The sequence below is a fragment of the Abramis brama genome (genome assembly GCF_963993115.1).
Source record: "Abramis brama genome assembly, chromosome: 15".
Classification (NCBI taxonomy): Eukaryota; Metazoa; Chordata; class Actinopteri; order Cypriniformes; family Leuciscidae; genus Abramis; species Abramis brama.
In genome coordinates, this window is record NC_139977.1 from 24,583,916 (window position 1) to 24,607,068 (window position 23,153).

A 23,153-nucleotide genomic window follows, 5' to 3' on the forward strand; every position below is an offset into this window, starting at 1 on the left:
GTGTTTGCGTACTCACTGCACCTCTGCATGCTCACTCGCACATGCTTTTAGTTTTTAGAGCATATGGTGTATATCTAGACAAATGTGTGTGTCTGACCTCTCTTCCCTTTTCTTTTCCAGCTAAACAGAAGCTGGAGGACCGGTTAGCAGCAGCAGCGAGAGAGAAACTGGCCCAGGCCTCCAAAGAGTCAAAAGAGCGGCAGCTTCAGGCTGAGCGCAAAAGGAAAGCCGCCCTCTTCCTGCAGACCCTGCGAGGGCCGGAGGCTGAACTCAAGCGTACCGAGGAAACTGCTGCTGCGTCTGAGGTTTGTTTGTTTGTGTGTGTGTGTGTGTGTGTGTGTGTGTGTGTTTTTCAGCATTGCCCATCTACCTCCACATATACCTAGACAGCCTCTGAATTCCAGCACTACACCTAAAAATGTGGTCACCTACAATTGTTACTTTGAAGAGCTATTTTACCTGATTGAACCCATAAAAATGTGTTTTATTGGTATTGGTGATGCTAAATAATATTTTTTTGATGCGAATAAAACTAGTTATCTTTTTTCAGAGAAATATGCACTGAATTGGAAGTATGTAGTTGAGACTAATTTCATTAACATTTAAACGGACATGTTGTAACAGACTAGTCTAACAAACCCCCAGAACACACAGTCTGTATAAGCAATCCTTTTAAAAATAGACTACTTAATCTATGAATCAAACAGTCAAATCCCATACTGAATGGCACTGAAAAATAGGTTGTACATGCACCTGTGCTTGCTTTCACTTAATCACCGTTAGCCAGTGTAGGCATATTTATTGCAAACTCAATATCATAAACAGAATTCCTCAAATAAAAGTTAACCAAATTAAGTGTCAAGTCAAGGTATTGTTGTTTGTTACCACGGCCACCTCTTGTACGTCTGTATTTGAATGCGCTTCTCCTGCATAAAAAGAATCTGTACACATGACAGGTGGCAAAATCGCAAGAAAAGCTTAATGTGTACCAACAACTATAGATTTTTAGTAGGGTTAGTTCACCTAAAAATGAAAGAATTGTCAAACCCATAAGACTTTCGTTCATCTTCGAAACACAAATGAAGAGATTTTAAAAGAAATCTGAGATATTTCTGTCCTTCCATTGACACTCTGCGCAACTACCACTTTGATGCTTCAAAAAGCTCATAAAGAGATTTTAAAATGAATCCATATGACTCGAGTGGTTTAGTCCAAATATTTTCAAGAGACTCGATTTAAGAGACTTTATATGAGGAATGGATTTAATTTATATGATGAACAGATGTAAAAAAATATATATTTTTGGGTGAACTAACCCTTATTATATATTGACATGGAATCTGTTGTTGTTAAATGAGTTTCATTCATGTTTTCCCTTTAAAATTGTATAAAATGGTAGTAAGCTTAATTGATATATGCCAGTTTTATATATTGCCTACACAAAACTTTAGCCAGTATTTTCGCATTTCGCACCATGTTGGCATTGATCTTTGACTTTTAAACAACTGTTGTTTTACCATGAAGAACGAATTTCTTGCTAACTATAGTGCTTACGCTTGAAAAGAGCTGCCCACTCATCGTTTTCGCTTTCATTGCATTGCTTGACATGCTTGCCCAGGCAAAAATGTCGATGTTCTTGCTCTGCGCTTCAGAATCATGCACCGTGCTATCACGGTTGAAGATCTGAATGTTTTTATTTCATCAGTCAGCATCACATCAGGACTTCTGCTCAATAACGCTGCTCTGGTTTCCTCACGGTTTGTTTAGTCAAGTCCCCCTGTAAAGAAAAGCAACATAGTTTATTGATCCATCAATCTTGTCTTGAAGAAATGCTCATAACTGCACAATGTTTCCTGACAACCAGTTTTTCAGCATTCTCTGGGGGTCAAATGTAACTTTGCGTGTTGACAGAACAAATGAGATTAAATTAGAATGTATATATGTTGTTAATTCTGTCCTAGCTGTATTTTTATGGATTTGAGGAAGGAATAGTTCCTCATTAGTTGTGCAGACAAAGCTGGAGTCTCCCAGGAAAAACGTCTGTTTGTATGCGTTTATCTCGTGTCAGCCCTGATAATTCCTGAATGTCATTTTCCATCGAAGCTTTGACTAAAATGATCAAAATGTCCTCTTTTATTTCACCAATTATGTAACCTGCTTTTCAAAGATGTAGGGTCAGTAAGATCTTTTTGGAAAGAAATTAATACTTGTATTCAGCAAGGATGCATTAAATTGCTCAAAAATTATTTGTTAAAAAAAGATTTCTATTACAAATAAATGCTGTTCTTTAGAACTTTCTGTTCATCAAAGAACCCTGAAAAAAGTATCACGGTTTCCTCATTTCAACATGTATTAATGAGACGTGTTAATTGAGCTTCAAATCAGCATATTAGAATGATTTCTAAAGAATCTTTTGACACTGAAGACGAGTAATGATGCTGAAAATTCAGCTTTGCCATCACAGGAATGAAATTACATTTTAAAATGTATTAAAATAGAAAATAGTTTAAATTGTACAAATATTTAATAATATTACTGTTTAAAAAAAAAAAAAAATCAAATAAATGCAACCCCTGTGAGCTAAAGAGACTTCTTTCAAAAACATTAAAAAAAATCTTAGTGTCCAAACTTTTAAACGGCAGTGTACACCAGAACACATTTCATTTAATAATATAAAATACTAAATGGGTAAAGTTCACACAAAATAGAAAATTGTCATCATGTACTCAACTCATATCACTTCCTTTCTTCTGTTGAACATAAAAGAAGATATTTTAAAGCTTAATACAGCTCCAAAAGCACCATAACATCAGCATAAAACATGCTGGGACGAATAATGACTTATTACAAACGCATGAGTCGCACGGCCCAGTGTTATGATACTTACGTTATGATGCTTTTTTGGATCTTGATGGCTACCTAGTCTCTATTTGTAGTTTGAGCAGCATGAACGTTTTTTAAAATATCTATTTTTATGTTCAACAGAAGAAAGAAAGCCATATAGGTTTGTTGAGACACAATTGACAACTTTAACATTTTTGGGTGACATATTCCTTTAAAGGGATAGTTCGCCCAAAAATGATATTTAAGCCATGATTTACTCACCCTCAAGCCGTTCGAGATGCATATTTCAATCTTTTTTCAGACGAACACATTTTCAGTTATTTTAGAAAATGTCTTAGATCTTTCAGTGGTTATAATGTGAAGCAATGGGGTCCAGCAGATTCAAGTCACAAAATGTGCATGCATCCTTCACAAAAATAATCCATCCGGCTCCAGGGGGATAAACGAAGGCCTTCTGAGGGTAATCCGTGCAGTTTTGTCGTAAAAATATACATATTTAAAACTTTATAAACGAAAATAACTGGCTTCCGGTGGCGGTCGGCGCGCTAAGACATTTTCTAAAATAACTGAAAATGTGCTCGTCTGAAAAAAGATTGACATATGCATCTCGAACGGCTTGAGGGTGAGTAAATCATGGCTTAAATATCATTTTTGGGCGAACTATCCCTTTAAGGAGACAATTATTTGTGACTTGACGCTATGGCTGTGTTTCTCTGAATATTGTGTACGCTGTCTGCTTAGAGGTTTTTTTCAGCAGGTGTTTTTGAGTTCGTAACCATGATCTTCCTCCAACTCTCGCTATAATGGTCGACGCTGCCTGTGTGCAGCTCATATTTCCCCTGATCTTCTCCGCATGCTGCAAACACAGTTTCTCCTCCAGAAAGTTTGTACTGTTGTGTCCACGGAGAGAGAACGAGAAAGGCAGTGTGGAGAGACACCGTTAGGAAAAGTGAGAGAGTAGGAATGTGGTAAAGACTAATCTTGCCGATTGTCTCCACAGGCGTGCGGTTCAGCTCCACATTAATGAGGCCAATGAAGTGTGAAATCAGAAGAAGCAGCTGGTGGATGCAGGACTGCTTCCTCTGGGCTTTTACCTGAGTCTCTCGCTCACATATACACAACACTGCTCGTACGTTCCCTACATCTAATTCATTATGAATGTCCTTCTTCTTCTTCTTGGACACCCAATTACTTGAGCGAGACGTCTTATTTAGTTTCCAACTTATTACTTTGCTTTACCCAAGGCCTGATTTTAGATGCACCTTCGAATAGCTTACAGCAGTTCTGTCATTCACCCTCAGGAAAGAAACACAGACAGTCTGGCTACTCAGGCACAATGCAAGAAAGTGAAGTGCTAAAAACTTTCTCTCGTGTCTAAATCTTTTTTTTTTTTCCTAACCAGCTGTCCACAACATCTTTTGCCTGAATCTTTGTCCTAAATCTGTGAATCTATTTAGTTTGTTTGTTTTTTTTTGCAGTCTAATTAAGAAACAATATAGACAAAAAAAAAAAAAAAAGTTCTGTAATTTTGTTGTTGAACAAATCCTGTCTTGATCGCTTTTTTTTTTTTTTTTGTAGCCATTTATCACTGTGAAATCTCATTGGTCCAAACTCCTGCTCCTCACAACTATACATTAAACATCAAATATCTTCTGATTGGTTGTGGTTGTCACATCATGTGCAGTAGTTTAGCATTTAGTGTGAAAAGACAAATTGCTTGTGTCTGGAAACTTTGCATTGTTCTTGGTTCGGACAGGATGTGATGTTCCTGTCTAAATGCCTGAAGTCCAAGAGCCGTGTTGTGTTTATTATTGTATTGTTATTGTCCTAAAGGCCTGATTTATGTTTATGCAGGCGTATTTGCCTACCTGTAAATATGGATATGTTCTCCCTTTATCTGCTGACTAGACTGTTGAACTGACTTAATGCCTCCAAGGATTTTTGCTGCGTCTTCAATGCAAATCTGTGCGACTGGTCATCGCTCATGACTGCTGTATTATCCTCAGCATTGCCTCACCGTTATCTTTTTCCATTTTTTTTTCCGGTGACTCAGGAGTGGTAATGATTTCAGTCGATTTAAGCTTAATACCAGCTGTGATCTCTGATGGAGCCAGTTGCCAGCATTGATCTTTTCTTCCTTTACCTTTTTAGTGATAAGTAGTGATGCACTGAAGTGAAGAGTCTTGGCAGAAAGGGAAAATTCTTTGGCACTGGGTTGAAAATTGAAAATGCTTGTTTTAAATTAGCCTTTGTTTGGAAAAACTATTCAAATTATTTTATATTCAGTTGGACTGCCAATTCAATAATATGGAGGCTCCAACAACTTTTTTATTTTTTATTAAATGTATTAATTAAATTAAATTCATTTTAAACATTAATAATGCATTTAATATTTTACAAAGTATAAAATCTAAAAACCTTTTGCCAATTTTGTTTCATTTTCAATATTTCATGTCACTGTTGAAAATAGGGTTTTTATTTTTATGAAACATCACAGCGTGAACGTGAACTGGAACCAGCGTAATTATAATGTTTCCTTGAGACTGATTAGTTTACTAGTGGTTCAGACATTCCATTGACTAATCAATTTTGAAAATAGGTATGTTATGCAAAATAGAAACAAGTTTTGTGCAACCCTAATTCCTTTCTGGATCTTTCTGCAGGTCTCTTAGATGAGAAAACAGCACAATTGAGAGACCGCACAGAGCTCCCTCTGTGTTTGCAGCTCTCACCATCCAGACAGCCTTCGGTGATTTACTGATTGCTATGGCAACAAAAAATCAAATCTAGCCATTTCAGCATGCATCAGGTTATGTTCCCTTGCTTTTACTAAACCAAGGACGTGCTACAATGTCTGCATATTATTTTAATAACTGCAAATAGCTGGTTTACACAGAACTCTACAGGGGCTAGGGTGGGCATACATTTTTGCGTTGTTGAACCAACAGCCGTCTCGTTTCATCCCAGCTGGCCGTGACTACAGCCCTGTTTGATCAATAAGAGTTTTCTGTTTCTTCTGGAGAATGTGTAGAGTGCTTCTGGCAGAGCTCGTATTTGTAGCAGTTCATCTCTTGTTTGCTGGAGAACACGGTCGTGCCACAAGATCACAGAAAACAGAGAAAATAAAATAGCCTTGATCTGCACTGCTGTCGCAGGGGTTAGGAGGTTAGATTTAGTGTGACTGGCAGGAGCGCTTTATAGTGGAAATAAGACCCTGCTAATTGTTTGATGTTTAGCTACAACCTTTCATCGCACTAAATGCTGTTTGGCAGGTCTCTCTCAGAAAATGCCAAGTTGAAACGGGAAATGTGGACAGTCATCTGTGCATCCAGGTGGCACGCCACAGTGAAGCCTAGCAGAGTCTCTCTGCTTCCATCAGCAACTTCTTCCATATTTTATTTCTTTTTTCAATTATTCTGCTCATTCTGTTTTATTTTATATCTTTTTTTGTATTCATTATTTGTATCATTTGTATATATTTTTATTATTATTTTATCCAGTTTATTTCCCATTTTTATTTTTATTTTATTATTTTTTTTCATTTAACTTTGCCTTTTCCCCTCATTACTAATATGAGACAGATTTTGAACTGGAAAAAAATGTGTATGTATGTAAATCAGAAAATAAGCAAGTATCATGCATAATGGAAACCAATATTAATTAAAATTAGTTAGCTAGATAAAATAATAAAGATGAATATTATTATTACATTTTTAATGATTCTTTTTAAATAATAATTAATAATAATAAATGACTACTTTTATTTTTATTACCTTTTAACTAATCAATGAAGTCACTTTCCAAGACTTTTAATTGTTCTTTCTCACACATACACTCCTGTTAATATTGGTTTTTGAATAATAGTTTATTAATAATTAAATAAGCTTCATCAGAAAGTAAGCAAGTATAATACATAATGGAAACTAAAATTGATTAGTTAGTTAGCTGAGCATAAATAATGGACAAAGAACATCTGCCTAAGCGCAGTTTATATGCAACTGTTTCTCAGTCTGTCCAAAGCTTTGGTAGGAATTAGTGAAAATATGTGTATATGAATCGATAAAAGCTGATACAGGGATACGGTTGTCCAGTTTCAGCATTTTATGCAATTGTTCTCATATTTACTGCTCTTAATGATTGGAATCAAAGCAGCCAAAGACATTTATTGTTTAGGATGGGAGAGTGAGAGGGAATAAGATCAGAACATTCAAACATGCATTTAGTTCGTGAGCGCCTAAAGCTCAACATGTTTTTTGCTGTGACCACTATAATGTTGTGATGAATGTCAATATTCATGTTTGTTCGTGATCATTGTGCGATTTTGTTCAAGGCTTCAGATACGCTGTGATTTTGAAACCGTTTTCTCCTGATGGCGTCGGTTTTGTCAAATAGTCTGCTGTGTTGTTTGCGTTTGCATTTGCTCGAGTGAAGTGATTGATAATGTTTTAGCATCTGTACAGCTGAATGAAAATGACAGACTACTTTGCGAAAATGGAAAATTCAATATTCAGGAACATTTGTTGTCGTTTCTTTTCTTTTCCCATTTTAGGTTAGCCCCTATCCAAAATGCTATTCTTTAACCACAGAATTCAGACATAGAATGTTGTCTAGACAAGCATGATTAGAAATATTATAAAATAGTGGTTTATGTATTATTTAAAAACAGGGATCTGTAAATATTCTGTCCTTAAATGGCCAAAAAGTTAAATGTTCACTTTCTACAGTTTGCTTTGGCCTTCAGTGTTGTGATGTAGTTCTGTTAAAGATTTGTTTACTGTAGCTTAATATATATATATATATATATAAACAATTCTAGGCTAGGTGACAACAACGACACAAGCCTACATGCTAGAAACTGTCAAAAAAAGTTTGGTTCTGTTTGTGCACTGACAGTTGCATCTCTCGCTTGTTTACAATTTGCTATATAGTGAATTCCATGTTGTGGCTGATGATATACAGTTCTCAAGGAATACAGTCTCAAGTGTCATTAGTCCACTAAACATGTTTTTTGAAACGGACAACTAGAGTTTGAGACCCATGTTGAGTCTGGAGGCTGCCTTCAAGCACTGCCTTCATGAAAGAATTATGATATCAACCTTAGCAATTCTGTGTTCAAGATCTAAAATAAGACGAAAGACCGAACCTGTGAATCAGCTTGCGTCTTTAGGAAGCGTCGTAGAAAGAACATGGCAGCCCACAGAAGAAAGAAAAACACTAGACAAAGAAGAGCACCTGTGTCTGCATTGCTCAGCTGCTATTTGTAGTTTTACAGAAATGCACCTTCTGTGCAACAAGAAAAGCAGGTTTTTCCTGCGTTTCTGAGAGTTGTAGCCAGAGGGTTTGAAAATCAAAACAAAGTGAGCATGTCACGTCATGTACATCAAAAAATCCGTTTGGAAATAAAACTCTAAATAGAGTTTTTTATTATTATTTATTTTTTAGTTATTGCATTTTATTCACTTCATTCCAATTTCTTATTTTAAATCTTGCTAATTTAACCCTGTTTTTCGTTGTTCGGCCATTTTTTAAATTCTAGATTTTATTTTTATTTTTTAAAATATTTTTACTCCATCTGAATGGTACAGAACTTGGTATGTGAACACTTGCTATGTGAACACACAAAATATTTTTTCAATATTGTTTAGTACCATGACGTTCCCTCAAAATACTAAATATAAAAGCAAAAATATAGTTGCATACATGGTATTTGGTGTTTTATGACTGCGAAGCCGACAAGTGTAAGCCCCAAATGAACAGAACCATTGGATGTTCTGCCTCTATTTTTGTAATCCTGTTGCAACAGTTTCTGTGTATAGTAGTCCAAAAAACAGTCCATTTGGGGTTTTCCCTTCAGACAAGAACAAAATACTCCAAATTAGCACTTCAGTGCTAAATCAGTGCAGTGCTTTTCTATGCTTCACTGCCATTGAATGTTCTGCCAATAGCAGTACATCTTCAGGAAGGAAACATATGGTTTGGAGTAAGCGTCCTCTGACCACTGTTCCAGTGTCAGACATTGGCATGTTTACTGGCAAAAACAAAAGCGTCCAATCTGGAACAAGACAGAGATTTGTGCTTATGGATCTGTCTGTCACTATGAGAGGGGTATCAGCACAGCTAATCCTGTAGTTGCTCTATGTAGTGTCCGTGTGCAACCTCACGCCTCTGTGCTCTTTTCCTTTAAACAAATAGTTTGTCCGCAGTGTAATCCCCCACTTAACACCCACAGCCATGCGTTAGTTTAGCATTGATTGATGGACTTAGACAGATTACAGTTAAAAAGACCATAATCCTGACGAGAACCGACTAACCTTCATTGTGGCTCTCTGATTTTCTTCTGAAGTGGGCAGTTGCTATAAGGCAAACTAGTTTAAATAGCTCTTATTGCTATTGGACACGTGGCTTAGTGGATCGCCAATGGACCCTTTTCACAGAATGTGATTATGCATTTAAATTGTAAATCTAGCAAGTTTATATATATATATAAATATATATTAGTGCTGTCAAATCGATTAATCGCATCTAACAATAAAGTTTGTGTTTATATAATATATGTGTGTGTGTACACACAGACAGGAGATTCACAGACAGTGCGTCTGTACTGCACTTAGTTCTCTTTTGTGTCTTGTCATGCTTGAATGGTTTAAAAGCATTTGCATGAATAAGAGCGTGATCATATATGTAATGCTTGTTAAAAGATGATGGGAAAAAAATGGATGCTGCATTTAATTAAACTGTTTAATGCATTAAACTGAAAAAAGAAAATCGCATACATTAACAGCCCTAGTTATACTGTATCACTTTGTGATTACATTTCAGAAAACTAGTGAACGCTTCTGTGTGTGAGTTTTTTAAGGGTGTGACATCTTTCTCTCTTCTGACCACTGTAATCAATCGTTCTATTTTTTTACTTTCTTGGAAAGTCAAATAAACGCTATGGATTTTATTTTGCTATTGGAGCAAATGGTAACACAAAAATTATATTTATTGTAGTTTCAGCACTATAGATGTTTACCCAAGTATGACGACTCCCGCTTCTGAGAACCCTGGAGATGTGAAATGGGTCTATTGTCTGTGACGCGTCGAGGTTTGAGTTGGAAATGAAATAAAAATAATTTACAAAAATAAGAATAACTCTAATTGTACTGCAGCATTCTTAAAAAATAATAATAACTTAACACTTTTTTGTTCGTTTTATTGTGTGACTTTTATTCGTTTTATTGTGTTATTTTTTTGAGAAGTCAAAAATTAATATAGGCCGGCGACTAATAAAAACAGACAGTGGCGGACGTAAAAACCTACTATGAAATGGAGGGCCTATTTTCAGCTAAGGCAAATAATTTACTGGAGCCATCCTTTTCCCTGCTCATAGTCACAAGACAGAATTAAAAAGGGGAATGGAATCGATAGACCCAGAGGAACTGAGGCGATCTGAAACTGTTGAGGCTCTCTGCAACTGTGCCTGTGCTCGCTCTAATTAGTTTATACATAAATCCATGGCAAAGATTAAAGAGCCCACTATAACTTTTATCCTGACCTAAATGGAGTAAATTGGCTACGGATTAGCTCTCAGCAAAAAGAAGAATTTTTACCTCGGCAAAGACCTTGTTTTTACCAGTGGACCGTTTGTCACAAATCCCAAATGCCATTCAAAAGCGAGAAACTTATTTTTTAAGGGATAGTTTACCCATAACTGAAAAGCCTTTCATCATTTACATCCCCTTTTTAAACTTGTTCGACTCCAAAAAGGATATACTCTCCTTATACTCTCCTAAAAATAAAAATTCTTTATTGGCATCAATGATTCCATAAAGAACCTTTTACATTCATGGAACCTTTCCATTGCACAAAAGGCTTTTTATAGTGGAAAAGGGTTAATTAAAATGTTTTTACATATTTAAAAAATGGAAAACAATGTTCTGTTTCTATAGAATGAAAGTGAATGGTGACCATTGCTGCTTTTCAATGTAAGATTTTTAATGAGTAACAATGTAAATTTCCATCTGTTGTTTATACAAAGACTCAGAAGATAGCACAAGAGTCCCATGGACTACTTTTATGATACTTTTGTGTTAATTTTTTCTGCACCTTTGGTCCCCATCCACTTCCAGTGTATGGGAAAGAGTAGCTCAGGCATTCTGCTAAATACCTCTCCACTGAAGAAAGGAAGTCATGCGGCTTTTGGATTGACGATGAGTAAATGCTCATTTTTATAGCGTTTCTACTCACTTTTTCTCTCTCCCATTCTTGTATGGTTCATTGAAGGGCTCAAATTGTGCATGTGCAGATGATGTCAAAGAGAGGTTGCGTCAGTCCCTGGTGTGCTGGCATTTTAACACTGAGCTCTTAAGACTCAATAGCAATATCAGCATGGCTGCGTTTGTGTTTGCATGTCAATGCTTTTGTATTTGTTTATCTGGAAAACTATATATTTGCTATGCAGTCTTAAAATATCCACCTCCTGGCTCGCTGGACAGGAAAATTTAGATGTGTCTCAGGTTTTCACTCAATATGATTTCGAGAATTATTCTGGGTGAATAAATAAACAGGTGGCATGTAATCATTAAAGCCATATTTTTCACCTTGAGTGTATTCGGATTAATTAGGAAATGTTCCAGCTTGCAGAAAATCTTTGTGCCAGCTGGTCGTTCTGCCGTCTTTCTTTGTCGAACGCACCGTAAATTGTTCATGGTGGACTGCCAAATCTCCAGCGACCCTTGTGTCATCAGTCTTAGGTTGACTGCTTTATTGCTGTGGCTTTTACTTTAATCCTGTTTCTTATTATTGACCTTTCATTATTAAATGGAACACACTGGAATAGAGGCGCTTATAGGATGCCGTATCTTTCCGTTCTTTTTGAAAGATAAGAACATCAGATGTGACAATATGACCACCTTGTTGACCTTCGCTTTTGATTTAGTGTATTCGTTTTTCATTCTGTGCGTGCCATTTGAGTCAACCGCAAACTGTCACTGTTTAAGAAAGAACAATACCCAGAAGCCACTCTAGATCTCACAACGGCCGAAATAGAAACCAGGCCAGTTCCCACCTCCCTTATTATGTGTTTCTTGTCTTTATTTTAAGATTCCAATTGGTTTTATTTTCAGCATTGCTGCCTTTTCCCTTTGAAGAGCAGGTTGTGTGCGTGGTGTGAGGGTTTTCAACTTGGTGCCCGTGGTGAAATATAGAAAACAGAAGTCAACTTGGTGTCCGTGGTGAGATATAGAAAACTGAATTTTACAGCATTTATTAATCTAGGTTAATGTACAATTTAAGATAACTGATCATCATTTTAAAATATAATGTATTCCTCTGAGCTTTAATGTGCTTTAACTTGGTATTTTTTCAACACTGCTTAATGTATAATGGTACACTCTCCAAAGTCATGCATAGCTGGACTAAAACAACCAACTACAGTTTGGTTTGTTTTTTACATCCATTTTGGAGTGCGTTTGTCCAAATGCCCCCCAAAATCTGTTTATATCTTTAAATGATTTGATTCCACTAACTTGGCAACCTTTGGCAAATCCAGTGAGTATTACATCCTCACAAGCATTGTTAGATCAGCCCAGTACCTTGTAAACATGACTTTGTTTTATTTTTAGGCAAACTGGTAAAAAAATAAAAAAAATACTTGTGTGCTGTTACAGTTCTTGCCAAGTCAGCCAATCAGATTAGAGCTTGCCAGTTTAATAAAGACAAGTGCTTTCCGTTTTTTAACCAGTATTTATCAGACAGTGAGTATATGAGCAGCGGCCATCTGACACTAAGACTAAGGTCCTCCCTAATGTCACATTTGCACTCTCTTTCTTGTGTGAAAAGTTTTGGATGTGAAGGTGAAGCTGTCAGGACCCGTTTGATGTGCCCTTAGTGTGCGTCTGTGTATTTGAGCATGTTCACACTCCCAGTTGCACACACTTCTGCCCCAGGGCTGTGGCGCTTCTCTTCCTCTGATGTGTGATTTACCATTTAATTGATTGGTCTCTTTGTATCTGGGCTGTTCTTTAAAAAAATTGAACGCTCTCCTGAGAGAGGTGTTTCCGACAGGTACTGCTTTAACAAGACAGTCGGCACTCAAGAGGAAACTCTCTTCTGATTAGTGACAAAAGCAGGGGTGCAGAGGTGAGACTCAGTGCTGTCGCACCTCTCTTTTGTCTGTGCAAAACGAGGATGCAAGGATTGAAGGTGTGTTACTGAAGCGTGTAGTGTGTATCATGGCTGATATAAAGATTTCTGAAGCTGTTGGTGTAAACTCTTTGCTTGGTTGACAATCTGAAAATTTGTAGGCTGTTCCTCAATTAGTTGTTTTCAGTTTTCCCTCCTATCCCAGCTTTATATGCAGAGAAATCAGTAAGCCATTCATAGACTGCGTGCTTGTGGTGCTTTCAAAACATAGCTTTGTTTGTTTGAGAATCCCAACCAGCCCAACACGGCAACAAGGAGTCAACCAATGGTGTGATTTTTGGGGTGGGCTATCTGTTTGTTCTGACCAATGGAAGAAGAGGAGTGTTTCTTTCAAAAATGAAAATTGTCTTAATTTTCTCCCTCATATCGTTCCAAGCCTGTAGGACTTTATTTATTCTTTGGAACACATCTGACCTTGACGGACTGAACAGGCCAAATGAACCAGAAAAGATTTCCACGTGAAAGGCGGCAGAACCTCAGAGCACACCTACCTATTACGGAATCGCCACGGATCTATGGTTGTACAAAGGTGTTTACCAGCCATAGCTAACTTTTCCGGAAAGCTGTTTTGAACTGCCAAAACTAACTGCAAACGAAGTTCGTTTTGGCCTGATTTTGTTCTAAATGACTTCACATCAGTTCGTTCTTCAATTTAGCTTGAAGTATATCGGGCCGGCCTTTAGTCTGTAAAATGCACACAAAGTGATTTTAAAATGTTTATCTTTGCAAGTATTCACATAAACAATACAGTCATTTATGTTTCACCCAGTTGGGAAATCTGATAAATATATTGGATCCATTCATTAGGTTTCTGTAGTATTTCTTCACTTAGACAGATCTACCTGAACAATTTAAAGCACTCTTTATTTCATTTTTGTCTTTGTTCTATTATAATTATTTGTCATTTTGCCTGTAATTAGTTTCTTAAAATAGTTATATTGTGGTATGTAGTTATCATAAAAATGTAATTACTAATTTCACCCCTCTTTGGACCTCATTGACTTTCATTGTATGGACAAAAACACTTATTCAAACATCTTTTTTTGTGTTACACAGAAGACAGTCATACAGGTTTGGAATGACATGAAGGAATAAATGAGGACAGAATTTTCATTATTGTAATAACCATCGATTTAAAAACATTTTTTTTGTGTTAGTTTGGTTCGTTTTAGAATGGCTGATAATTTAGTTTTCGTCCATATAATTTCATGTAATTGCAACAAGTCACCAGGTGGAGTTTTTCCAACAAATTAGCTTTTCAGCGATGTTATAGGGTTCACAAAGAACCCCTTGTGTTGCCGTTACTCTACCAGGCAGGCAGCTTCTGACAGATGTCCATTCATCATATTGGCATACTGCAGAAAAACAAGCCAATTATTTGGACTTAAAAGCGGTATTTCTAACCCTCTGAAGATAAGAGCTCCACCAGCATTGAAACTTTCATAGATTGACATTCATAATGACTAGCCAGTTTTTAGATTATTCATTGTTTACTTGATTCATGTGAACACATCCGTCATTCACTGCTCATCCACCAATATTGATCAGAAGACAGGACTGAATTCAGACATTTGTTGAAACTTGCTGAAATGCAGCCATTTCCATTTAAAGCGCAGTTGTTCAGTATATCCATATTCGGTGGGAATTAGTAACTTGTAATCACTCACTTTTAAAACCTTATTATTATTATTATTTAGGATGAAGACTTGATGTCATACAGTTACTGGTGTGCATACAGTATGTGTGCCTTTCACATTTATCTGGATTTCTGCATTAATAGGAATTATATTCAATAGACAAACACATTCTATTACATATAACTCACAAGCGATGATATATATTTTTGTGTCTTTATTGAGCACATTGTTTACAGCACAGGGTGGAAAAGGTATTCAAATCATTACATTTAATAACATGTTGATCCTCGTTTGAAAGCAACATCTTGCAATTGATGATGAAATGTGCACAAATGTCGAGCAATATTTCAATTGCTTTTTACTAATCTGTTTCAGTTCAGCAGTATTCTTTTAATGTCTTGTATAAAACGCTCTCTTGAAGGACACATTCAAGCATCTCAATCAGGTTGTGGTCAATAATCTTCTGTTGAAGGCTTTCCGTTTTACTCCTGTGCTTTGGGCTTCAGTTGGCGGTCAGATGACCTTACATTCTCTTACAATATGTCCTGATAAACTTGGGAATTAATTTTTACATTGATGATCGCAAGCTGTTCAGACCCTGATGCATAAAAGCAGCCCAAATCCATGATGGCCCCTCCACTGCTGTGCTGTGCCTTTTTTCTCCCCACAGTGTTTTTTTTTTTTTTTTCAACCAACTCAACTTGAGTTTTATCTATCCACTGAATATTTTGCACAGTAAGCGGTGGAACATCCAGGTGCTGTTTTGCAAATTTGCGGGTGTTATTTTCGAAAGAAAAATACCTAAGACTGGTCAACAACAAGGCTTTTAGACCCTTTCAGTTTTATTTAGGTCAACAGTTCTCAATCTTAGATGTTCGCAGCATTCTTTTGGCTGTGGTATGTTTCACATAAGGCAGTGCTTTTAGTGATTAGAAAAGCCCAAATTCCCTTTTAAGGACAGGGCGACTGACCTCCGATATTGACATATTAATTGAACTCAAGGTTAGCTGACTCCTGTGAAGTCATTAACCTACTGTAGGTGTTCACATACGTTTTTCTCCCTGCAATGTGAACTGTGTTCACAAAAATGTTCCTTTGTTTGTTTATTTGTGTGTTATTTGTTTAAGCAGACTGTGTTTGCCTATTATTATGACTTCAAAAATCCTGTTAAATCCAAAGGGTTCACATACTTGTCCATGCATCTCTGTTATTAAAGACAGGATGCTGCATCACTCAGATGATTGAATCGAAAATTGGGACCAGCTTGCATTGTTTGCACGGACTAAGGGAATTTACTCTGAACTGGCCTCTCAGTCATTTGTTTTCCTATAATCCCTCATTTGCCATCCAACATGATCCAATAGCTTTACCGCTTCCTTTCAATTGCTTACTATTTCTCTCCCCTTCCAACTCTCATAAATCTACAAATCATCAAATCATTCTCCCAGCAGCATTTACTTAGTTTTGCATTTTCACTGTCCAGTGGATGTCAAGCGATTTGGCAGGTACTCAACCGTGTACATGGTGGCTTTCAGAATCTTTAAAATCCTTTCATCGTTAGCTGACCTCAATCAGAGATCCCATGAGAGGAAAGTGTCCTAATGCTCTAAACGAATGTCGAGATTAAAGCTTTCTCATGGTCCCTAAGACCACCACAACAATCCTTTTAGTGGAGTCGCAGGTTATAAACAATGTTAAAAATGCTTCAAACATTTACTACCATGGTTTAGAGATCATGCATATCAAAATGCTGAATTTGTGTTTTAGAGGAAAAACTTTTTCCTTGTTGGCAAAGAAAATTCTGGAATTAAATATGAAGACCATTCTTTCGTAATTACGAAGATAATAGCTTTTTAGACTCCCATTAGATGTGACATATTGTGTGCAGAGAGAAATCGTAAATAAACTCTACTCCCCTTTCCCTGAAGTGCCTTTGGAGCAATTGTCCTAAACTCCAAAATCACCAGCTGCTCCTTAGAAAATTAGAATAACAATAGCCTTTCGTTTAGAGCAGCTAAAGCGAATCATAAATAATGGTTCATTCCAGGCAGCCCAAGCTAATTAGCGTAGCGTAGAGTGTCAGCTCGATGTCTTTGCCAGAGTCGCTGTGCCTCAGTATCCGAGGAGTCCCGGGAGAGCGAAGTAAACTGTGGAGAAGATCAAAGAGACTCATTCTAGGTGTCATTATTTGAATTAAAAAGGGTGTCTGAACTTTTGCTGGCTATAGGAGAGAGAGAGGTTGACTATCCAGAGTGTTGTGCCACTGCTCATTCATTTAAATGGCTCTCATAACACATGCCAAAAATGCCTTGTGCAGTCGGTCTTTGGGGAAAATCTGTATGATTGAGGTGATCATGTCAAAATTTGAGGAAGATAGACTCTCCTCTGATGATGCTTACCTGCCTTTTGTGACCTGGATTTATGCTTACTGTGAAACATATATACAAGAAAATGGCTGCTGGCTGTAATTGCACACTACCACATGAGACACTTCCTCCATGACTTTTCTCCCAGCTGTCAGTCCGAACACTTGTGATCCAGTAGAAATGGTTTTAAAAGCGCTAAAGAAAAACTACTGTGGTCAAAACTTCGGTTTCTGACAGTGTCTCTAAAGAATGTGAACTAAATAGCGGCAATTTACCCCACTTACATTTGTTTTTCTCTGCAAGTATGAGAAACAGATGGATTAAATATGCTGCGCACTCTCACTGCAGATGGAGCAGATGATTTTAGCACTGGGTTTTAATGACTCTGTATATTTGCTCTTCTGTTTTTCTAGGTACCACCTCATTCCATTTACTTGTCACAACCCCTGAGAAGCTTCTATTATGTCCTCTGACAGAATGTCTTATTCTCTATATATGTACATACGTATATATATATATATGTATATATGGGTTTGTGATTTTGTACCATGTACCACGTCTTAAACGTTTTTATTTAGGTGACCTTGCTGTTTGCCTTGCCACTCAATCTTTCTTGCTCTCTCCCTTTCACTTGGATGAAGCCTTCAGCAGCTGGTTTTCGTCCTGTAGGGATTTAGATGAGCACTTTCCCCTTATTAACATGTGCAATGACTAAGCTCTCTAACTTTGCTGACCTGGCATTCTCTGCTCCTCTTCCTGAGTGTGTATTAGTGGTACTTAATAAGGAAGGCATCACTATCGCTCATACCTTGAGCTATGGATTTCAACAAACCCCTGACCCTCCCTAATTGTTAAACTTATTAAGTCGTCCTATGCAACTTGTCCTATGAAGTTTGTGCTCACATCATATGGCATGTTATGCTATTATTTTTATAAGAAATAAGAAACATGTTAGACAATAAAATAGTCGAAAAATTCCACACATTTGCATTGGAGGTGGCACCCAAGCCAGTAACCAATATCATAGAGACTTGAGGCTTTCCTCCTTTGCCCTAGCAACTGCATAGCAATGCTCTAGCAACCAAATTTTCTTCATAAAATGTAAAAATATTCACGTCTGATTACGTGGACTCTAGCAAGCATGATATTTCAGAGGGCACATTGTCCCTATCTCTTGAAACCTTGGGCATTATCTAGCCAAATGTCAACCCTTAAAATCAAACCCAACCCTGCATCCCATTATGTAACTCCAGCTAGAGAGTTATCAAATTGAATACACTTTGTAATCTCCCATCTACACCACCTACTTCAACACCCTTTTGCCCTGAGCAGCGCTATCTTTTACGTAAGAGACCTTCCCATCCGAGATAGAAAGAGAAGAACACTATTTCGAGATTAATTGGGGCACATTTAAAAATACTTTAGGATGATATTGCGTCCTGGTTCAGTGCTCCAGAGCTGTTTTTTATGACCTGTAGCCCTTTAAATTTTGAGCCTGACTTGACTGAGCACAGCACATGCTGTCGTCTCTCGTCTTTTCTGCCTTGTGATAAAATAGACTTTTTATTTCCTTGCGTGTGATGAACCGAGACCCGCAGATGTGGTTTCGACGGCTTGAGCTTCAATGTTGATTGATGAAATTCCATTTCTGATGTGAATCCAACAGCAGAAGGGATCACATTTTACCAGACAGACACATATTAAAGTTATTATGATTGAAGAGAATGGCCAATTATGTTTCTTTCAGGCCCTTAATATACCGCGAAACACCCAGTATTTTTAATTAGTGCTATTTCGGGGGTGGAAGGAGTGAAGAGTAGCTTATTAGACTCAGGCACTGCTCTAGGGGAGCGTCCACATACATACTAACACTGCTTCCTTTCACATGGAGACATACACTGATGGCGAAAACCTTTCTAAATTGGATATGGTCCCCGAGACCACTCAAAGCCAGTTGTGGCTCTATTGATTGGGGCAGATGCGCAAATTTAGAAAGCCAGTGGGACCACCTTTCATCTCATATGTGCCATATTTTTGTCCATAGAAAGCATTCTGATTGGATTTTGCTCATTAAAATGTCAGTTTTCTTTCATGTGCCCGTCTCGGTTGTGCTTCAGGTCTCGTTTGTCTGATCCCTCTTCCTTTGTTGTGTCTCTACAGCCATTGGTGTCGACCCTTCCCATGAGCGGTATCCCTCAACATGCTTCTCGTATACCAGGCTTTGACTATCAGCCCCTGGAAAACGCTCTATCGAGGAGCGCTAACACCCCTGCTCCTCATGTGACCACCTCTTCTGCCTCGTCTTCCTCTCGTGGGCCCGAAAGAGACCGGGATAAGGATCGAGAACGGGACAAAAGGAAGAAGAAACACAAGAGAAGGTCTCGGTCCAGGTCCCGTTCACGCTCCAGATCCAAATCCAAAACCAAGCACTCTTTGCCCAGTGCCTACCGCTCCTTCAGGAGATCCAGGTATACGCTCTAGAGTTGTAACATGTTTCCAGGAACGATTTAAACTGTTAAAAAGAGCTTGCTAATTGCAATGCCTCTGGCCACATTTACTGAAATGTAATTATGTTTTTAAACTGCCCTTTCCATCTTTTTATCCATCCAAAAATGTGTTAATCTAATTGGCCTTTTAAGTTAAATGTAAAATGTGGTTTTAGGGCTTAAAAGTTGGAATGAATTATTGAAAATTTCACTTATTAAACTTAGAAATACAGGAAAAGGTATGTGAACCCTGGTGTTTACTGTGGGTTTCTGCATAAATTGGCCCTAAAATGTGATCTGATCTTGTCACAACTATAGACAAACACAATCTGCTTAAACAAATAAAACACAAACCATGAGACATTTTTATTGAACGTACCAAAATGTTTAATTCTGGTATCATTTATTCACCCTCATGTTGTTCCAAACCTGACTTTTTTTTTCTTCTTCTGAACACAAAAGAAGATATTTTGAATAAAACTTGTAACCAAGCTGTTTTGATTACCATTGACTTCCATTTTATGGCCACAGAGAAAAACACTGAGAAATTTCTCAAAATATCTTCTTTTATGTTCATCAGAAGATAAAGTCATACTGGTTTGGAACAATATGAGGATGAGTAAATATAGTTTTGCTAAATGTACATCATTTTCATTTTTGGGTGAACTATCACTACATTTAGGGTCTCTGTGTTCATCAAACGATTCCTGTAATTGCAGATCAGATTTTCAGATAGGAATTCAGGAAGAATTTAGGAGGGATTGTAGAAATCAAAGGTAAAGCCAAGGGTTCACATACTTTTTCCTGCATCTGTAAATGATAAAAACATATGAGGAGAGTGGCTTGTCAAAAGTTTTGTAGCCCACCTCTAAACTTTTGTTCACCCCTCAGCCGCCCTCATTTTTCGTCCTCTTTGATGGAAATCAAGACTGATTTGTCATTATCCAATGCTGAAGTTCAAGTAATTACAATCCCCTCATCACGACCGTCCTGACATGCCATAATTTAATTTCTGGAGATTAAATCATTTCGGCCCCAGGATTTAAATCACTTAGATGCTGTAAAAAGTTTTCTGGCTCTTTTCCTTGGTTATATTTCCATTCAAACTTGCCAAACAAGGTTAAAAAGTGTTGCTATAACTCAGATCAACCTCCCAGTTGAAATAATTGGAAGGAGTAAAACCACTTCCTCTAATACCAGATAAGGAATGGCCCTCTCCCTCTCTCTCTCTCTCTCTCTCTCTCTCTCTCTCTCTCTCTCTCTCTCTCTCTCTCTCTCTCTCTCTCTCTCTCTCTCTCTCTCTCTCTCTCTCTCTCTCTCCCTCCCTCCCTCCCTCCCTCTCTCTCTCTCTCTCTCTCTCTCTCTCTATTTATTATATAAAAAAATTATTATTTTTTTATATTATTTTAGAATAAATCTTGTGTCTGTGCAAGTGAGAGATTGAGATGGTTTTGGGCAGAAGCTCTTCTTAGACTACTAATCTAGTTTGGCTGAGCCCCTGTGGTTCTCTGTAGATATCGCCTTGGCCTAAGCCATGTTCTCCAGCTAAGAGCTGTATGAGAAATCTTCCTATCCCTGATGGTTTTCTTATTCCTCTGTTATTGAACTGCAGTTCATCCGCTTACTTCATAGGCTTCACACTGTTGCGCAGACTGCAGCGTCTGCATTAAGATGACAATCCCATCTTCTTCTAATCCAGATCGTCCCACATCCATGTTAATTTCTCATCGGGTATGGCTCCATCATGGCTTTCTAGTGTTGCCCTTTCCCAATAATCCTCAGATGACCTGAGATAATGAAAGCGTCTGTAGTGGCACTACACCTTGGTCCACACTCACCCTGTCTGTCATCTCCCTCCACAACCATGTCATTAGCAGGCCTGGATGCATACTTTTCTCAAGCCAGAAACGTGACCTTGTGGTTTTGACCTTGTTCCCTGATTGCTGTCAAGTGTTGGAGGGGCTTCAGACCACGAGTGTTTGTTTTACAGCAGGTCAGCTCGTGTTTGGACTGAGTCCTGTTCAAGTGTGTCTGTGAGCATCGCCACTTCAGCAAAGAAAATGACTATTGAATGTGTTCAGCCGTCACCTTTTGTACTCTTCGCCAGTAATTGCCATTCTTTTTGAGCTTATTTTTAGCTTGAGGGGAATTTAATAAACTATTTGTCATGTAGGCATGAGAATATTGAGGTAAAAAGCTAAAGTGCATGTCAAGTTTTCAAATGCTTTGTAGCAGGTTTTTTTAGAATGTTTTTAGGTCTAGATCTGATTCTTAATTGTAATTAATTGTAATTGGTTTAAATTGTAATTCTCTTACATATTAGGGATGCACTAGTGTGTGTGTGTTCATTTATTTTTTAATATTGGATTTGCACTACCATTCAAAGATTTGGGGTCAGTAAGATTGACATAGAAACATTATTATTGTCTTAACTGTCACTTTTGCTCATTTTAATGCATCTTTGCTGAATTAAAATATATATAAAAAAAAAACTGGTTTACCCCAAACTTTTGAATATGTCTATATAAATCTGTGTATATATAACTGCTCAGTTTTAATTATTTTTATTATACCATATGCAAATCAATGCAAGAGAAAAGTAACATTAACAAGATGGTTAGTACTGTACATAAATGTCAAAACAATTTCCTAGTAAGATTACAGTAAAATGGCTTTTTTTTATCACCATTTTATCTTTTTAATAGTGACTACAGCAATTTTGCATCAGTTTACCTTATTTAGTGAAGTATCTAGCCTTTATTTTGTCAATAATTGTAAAATTGTAAATGTAAAACACTACAAAGAAACCAGAAAACCACTTATTTGGATAGCTTTATACTTGTAGTGGTTTAAAACAAACATTAACACAAACCTGAGCCTGTTGTGTCTGTTTTTTGTATTGTAGCTTGTATTAATAAGAAGCCCATATCTCAGTCGGTGACTCTGACACTGAACATGGACATTGAATTTGTAATACTAGGGCCAGAAGTAATTATAAATCTCCTGTTTTCAGACATCAAACATGGCCAGTGTTGTGCCTCTAATTTTTGATAGTGCTAATAATAATGGTGTCAGTGTTTAAGCTACTCACTCATTTTTATTTGCTTCCTCCTGACACTTGACATTTCTTGTTTCCAGACGGCACATCAACACCAGAGACCAGGTTAACATTTATTCTTAATGAGTATATCTGTCCAGTGTAGCGGAAAAAGAATAGAAAAATTATTATAATAAATTATAATAAATAGATGCAAATGTATTATGGGGGGGGGGGGATTGTTTTCTCTAAATCAAATAATATCTTTGACACCCCTTCAGCAGATTATTAATAATGTCTGTTTTTCTTCTTCCTGTCTGTATATATTTTTTCTCTCTGTTCCTGATTCATTGCTTTTCTACTTTTCAGTATGTTCTTAGTTTTTCGTGTGTGTGTGCGTGCATACAGTACAAGGTATTTATTTTAATTCACATTATCCTTCTGCGTGGGTCTATACATTTATGATTACATTTCAACCCACGCACACCTGTTAATAACGGCCTATCCATTTTGTTACAGAAATGTGTTCGTCAACATTAGATTGAATTTTCCAAGGTTCAGTGAGGCTCATTTTGTACTGTTATTGAACGTTAAAATT

At 37.2% G+C, this 23,153-nt stretch overlaps 1 protein-coding gene across 2 annotated transcripts in view; it reads left to right on the forward strand.

The window, feature by feature from the left end:
- Nucleotides 1-23,153, forward strand: part of sfswap (splicing factor SWAP) — an 85,919-nt gene that overhangs the window by 51,554 nt on the left and 11,212 nt on the right. For both annotated transcript variants that reach the window (XM_084137057.1, XM_084137058.1), the window contains exons 13-14: nt 121-305; nt 19,193-19,500. In XM_084137057.1, the coding sequence (XP_083993183.1) occupies nt 121-305; nt 19,193-19,500 (493 nt within the window). The remainder of the gene's footprint in view (nt 1-120; nt 306-19,192; nt 19,501-23,153) is intronic.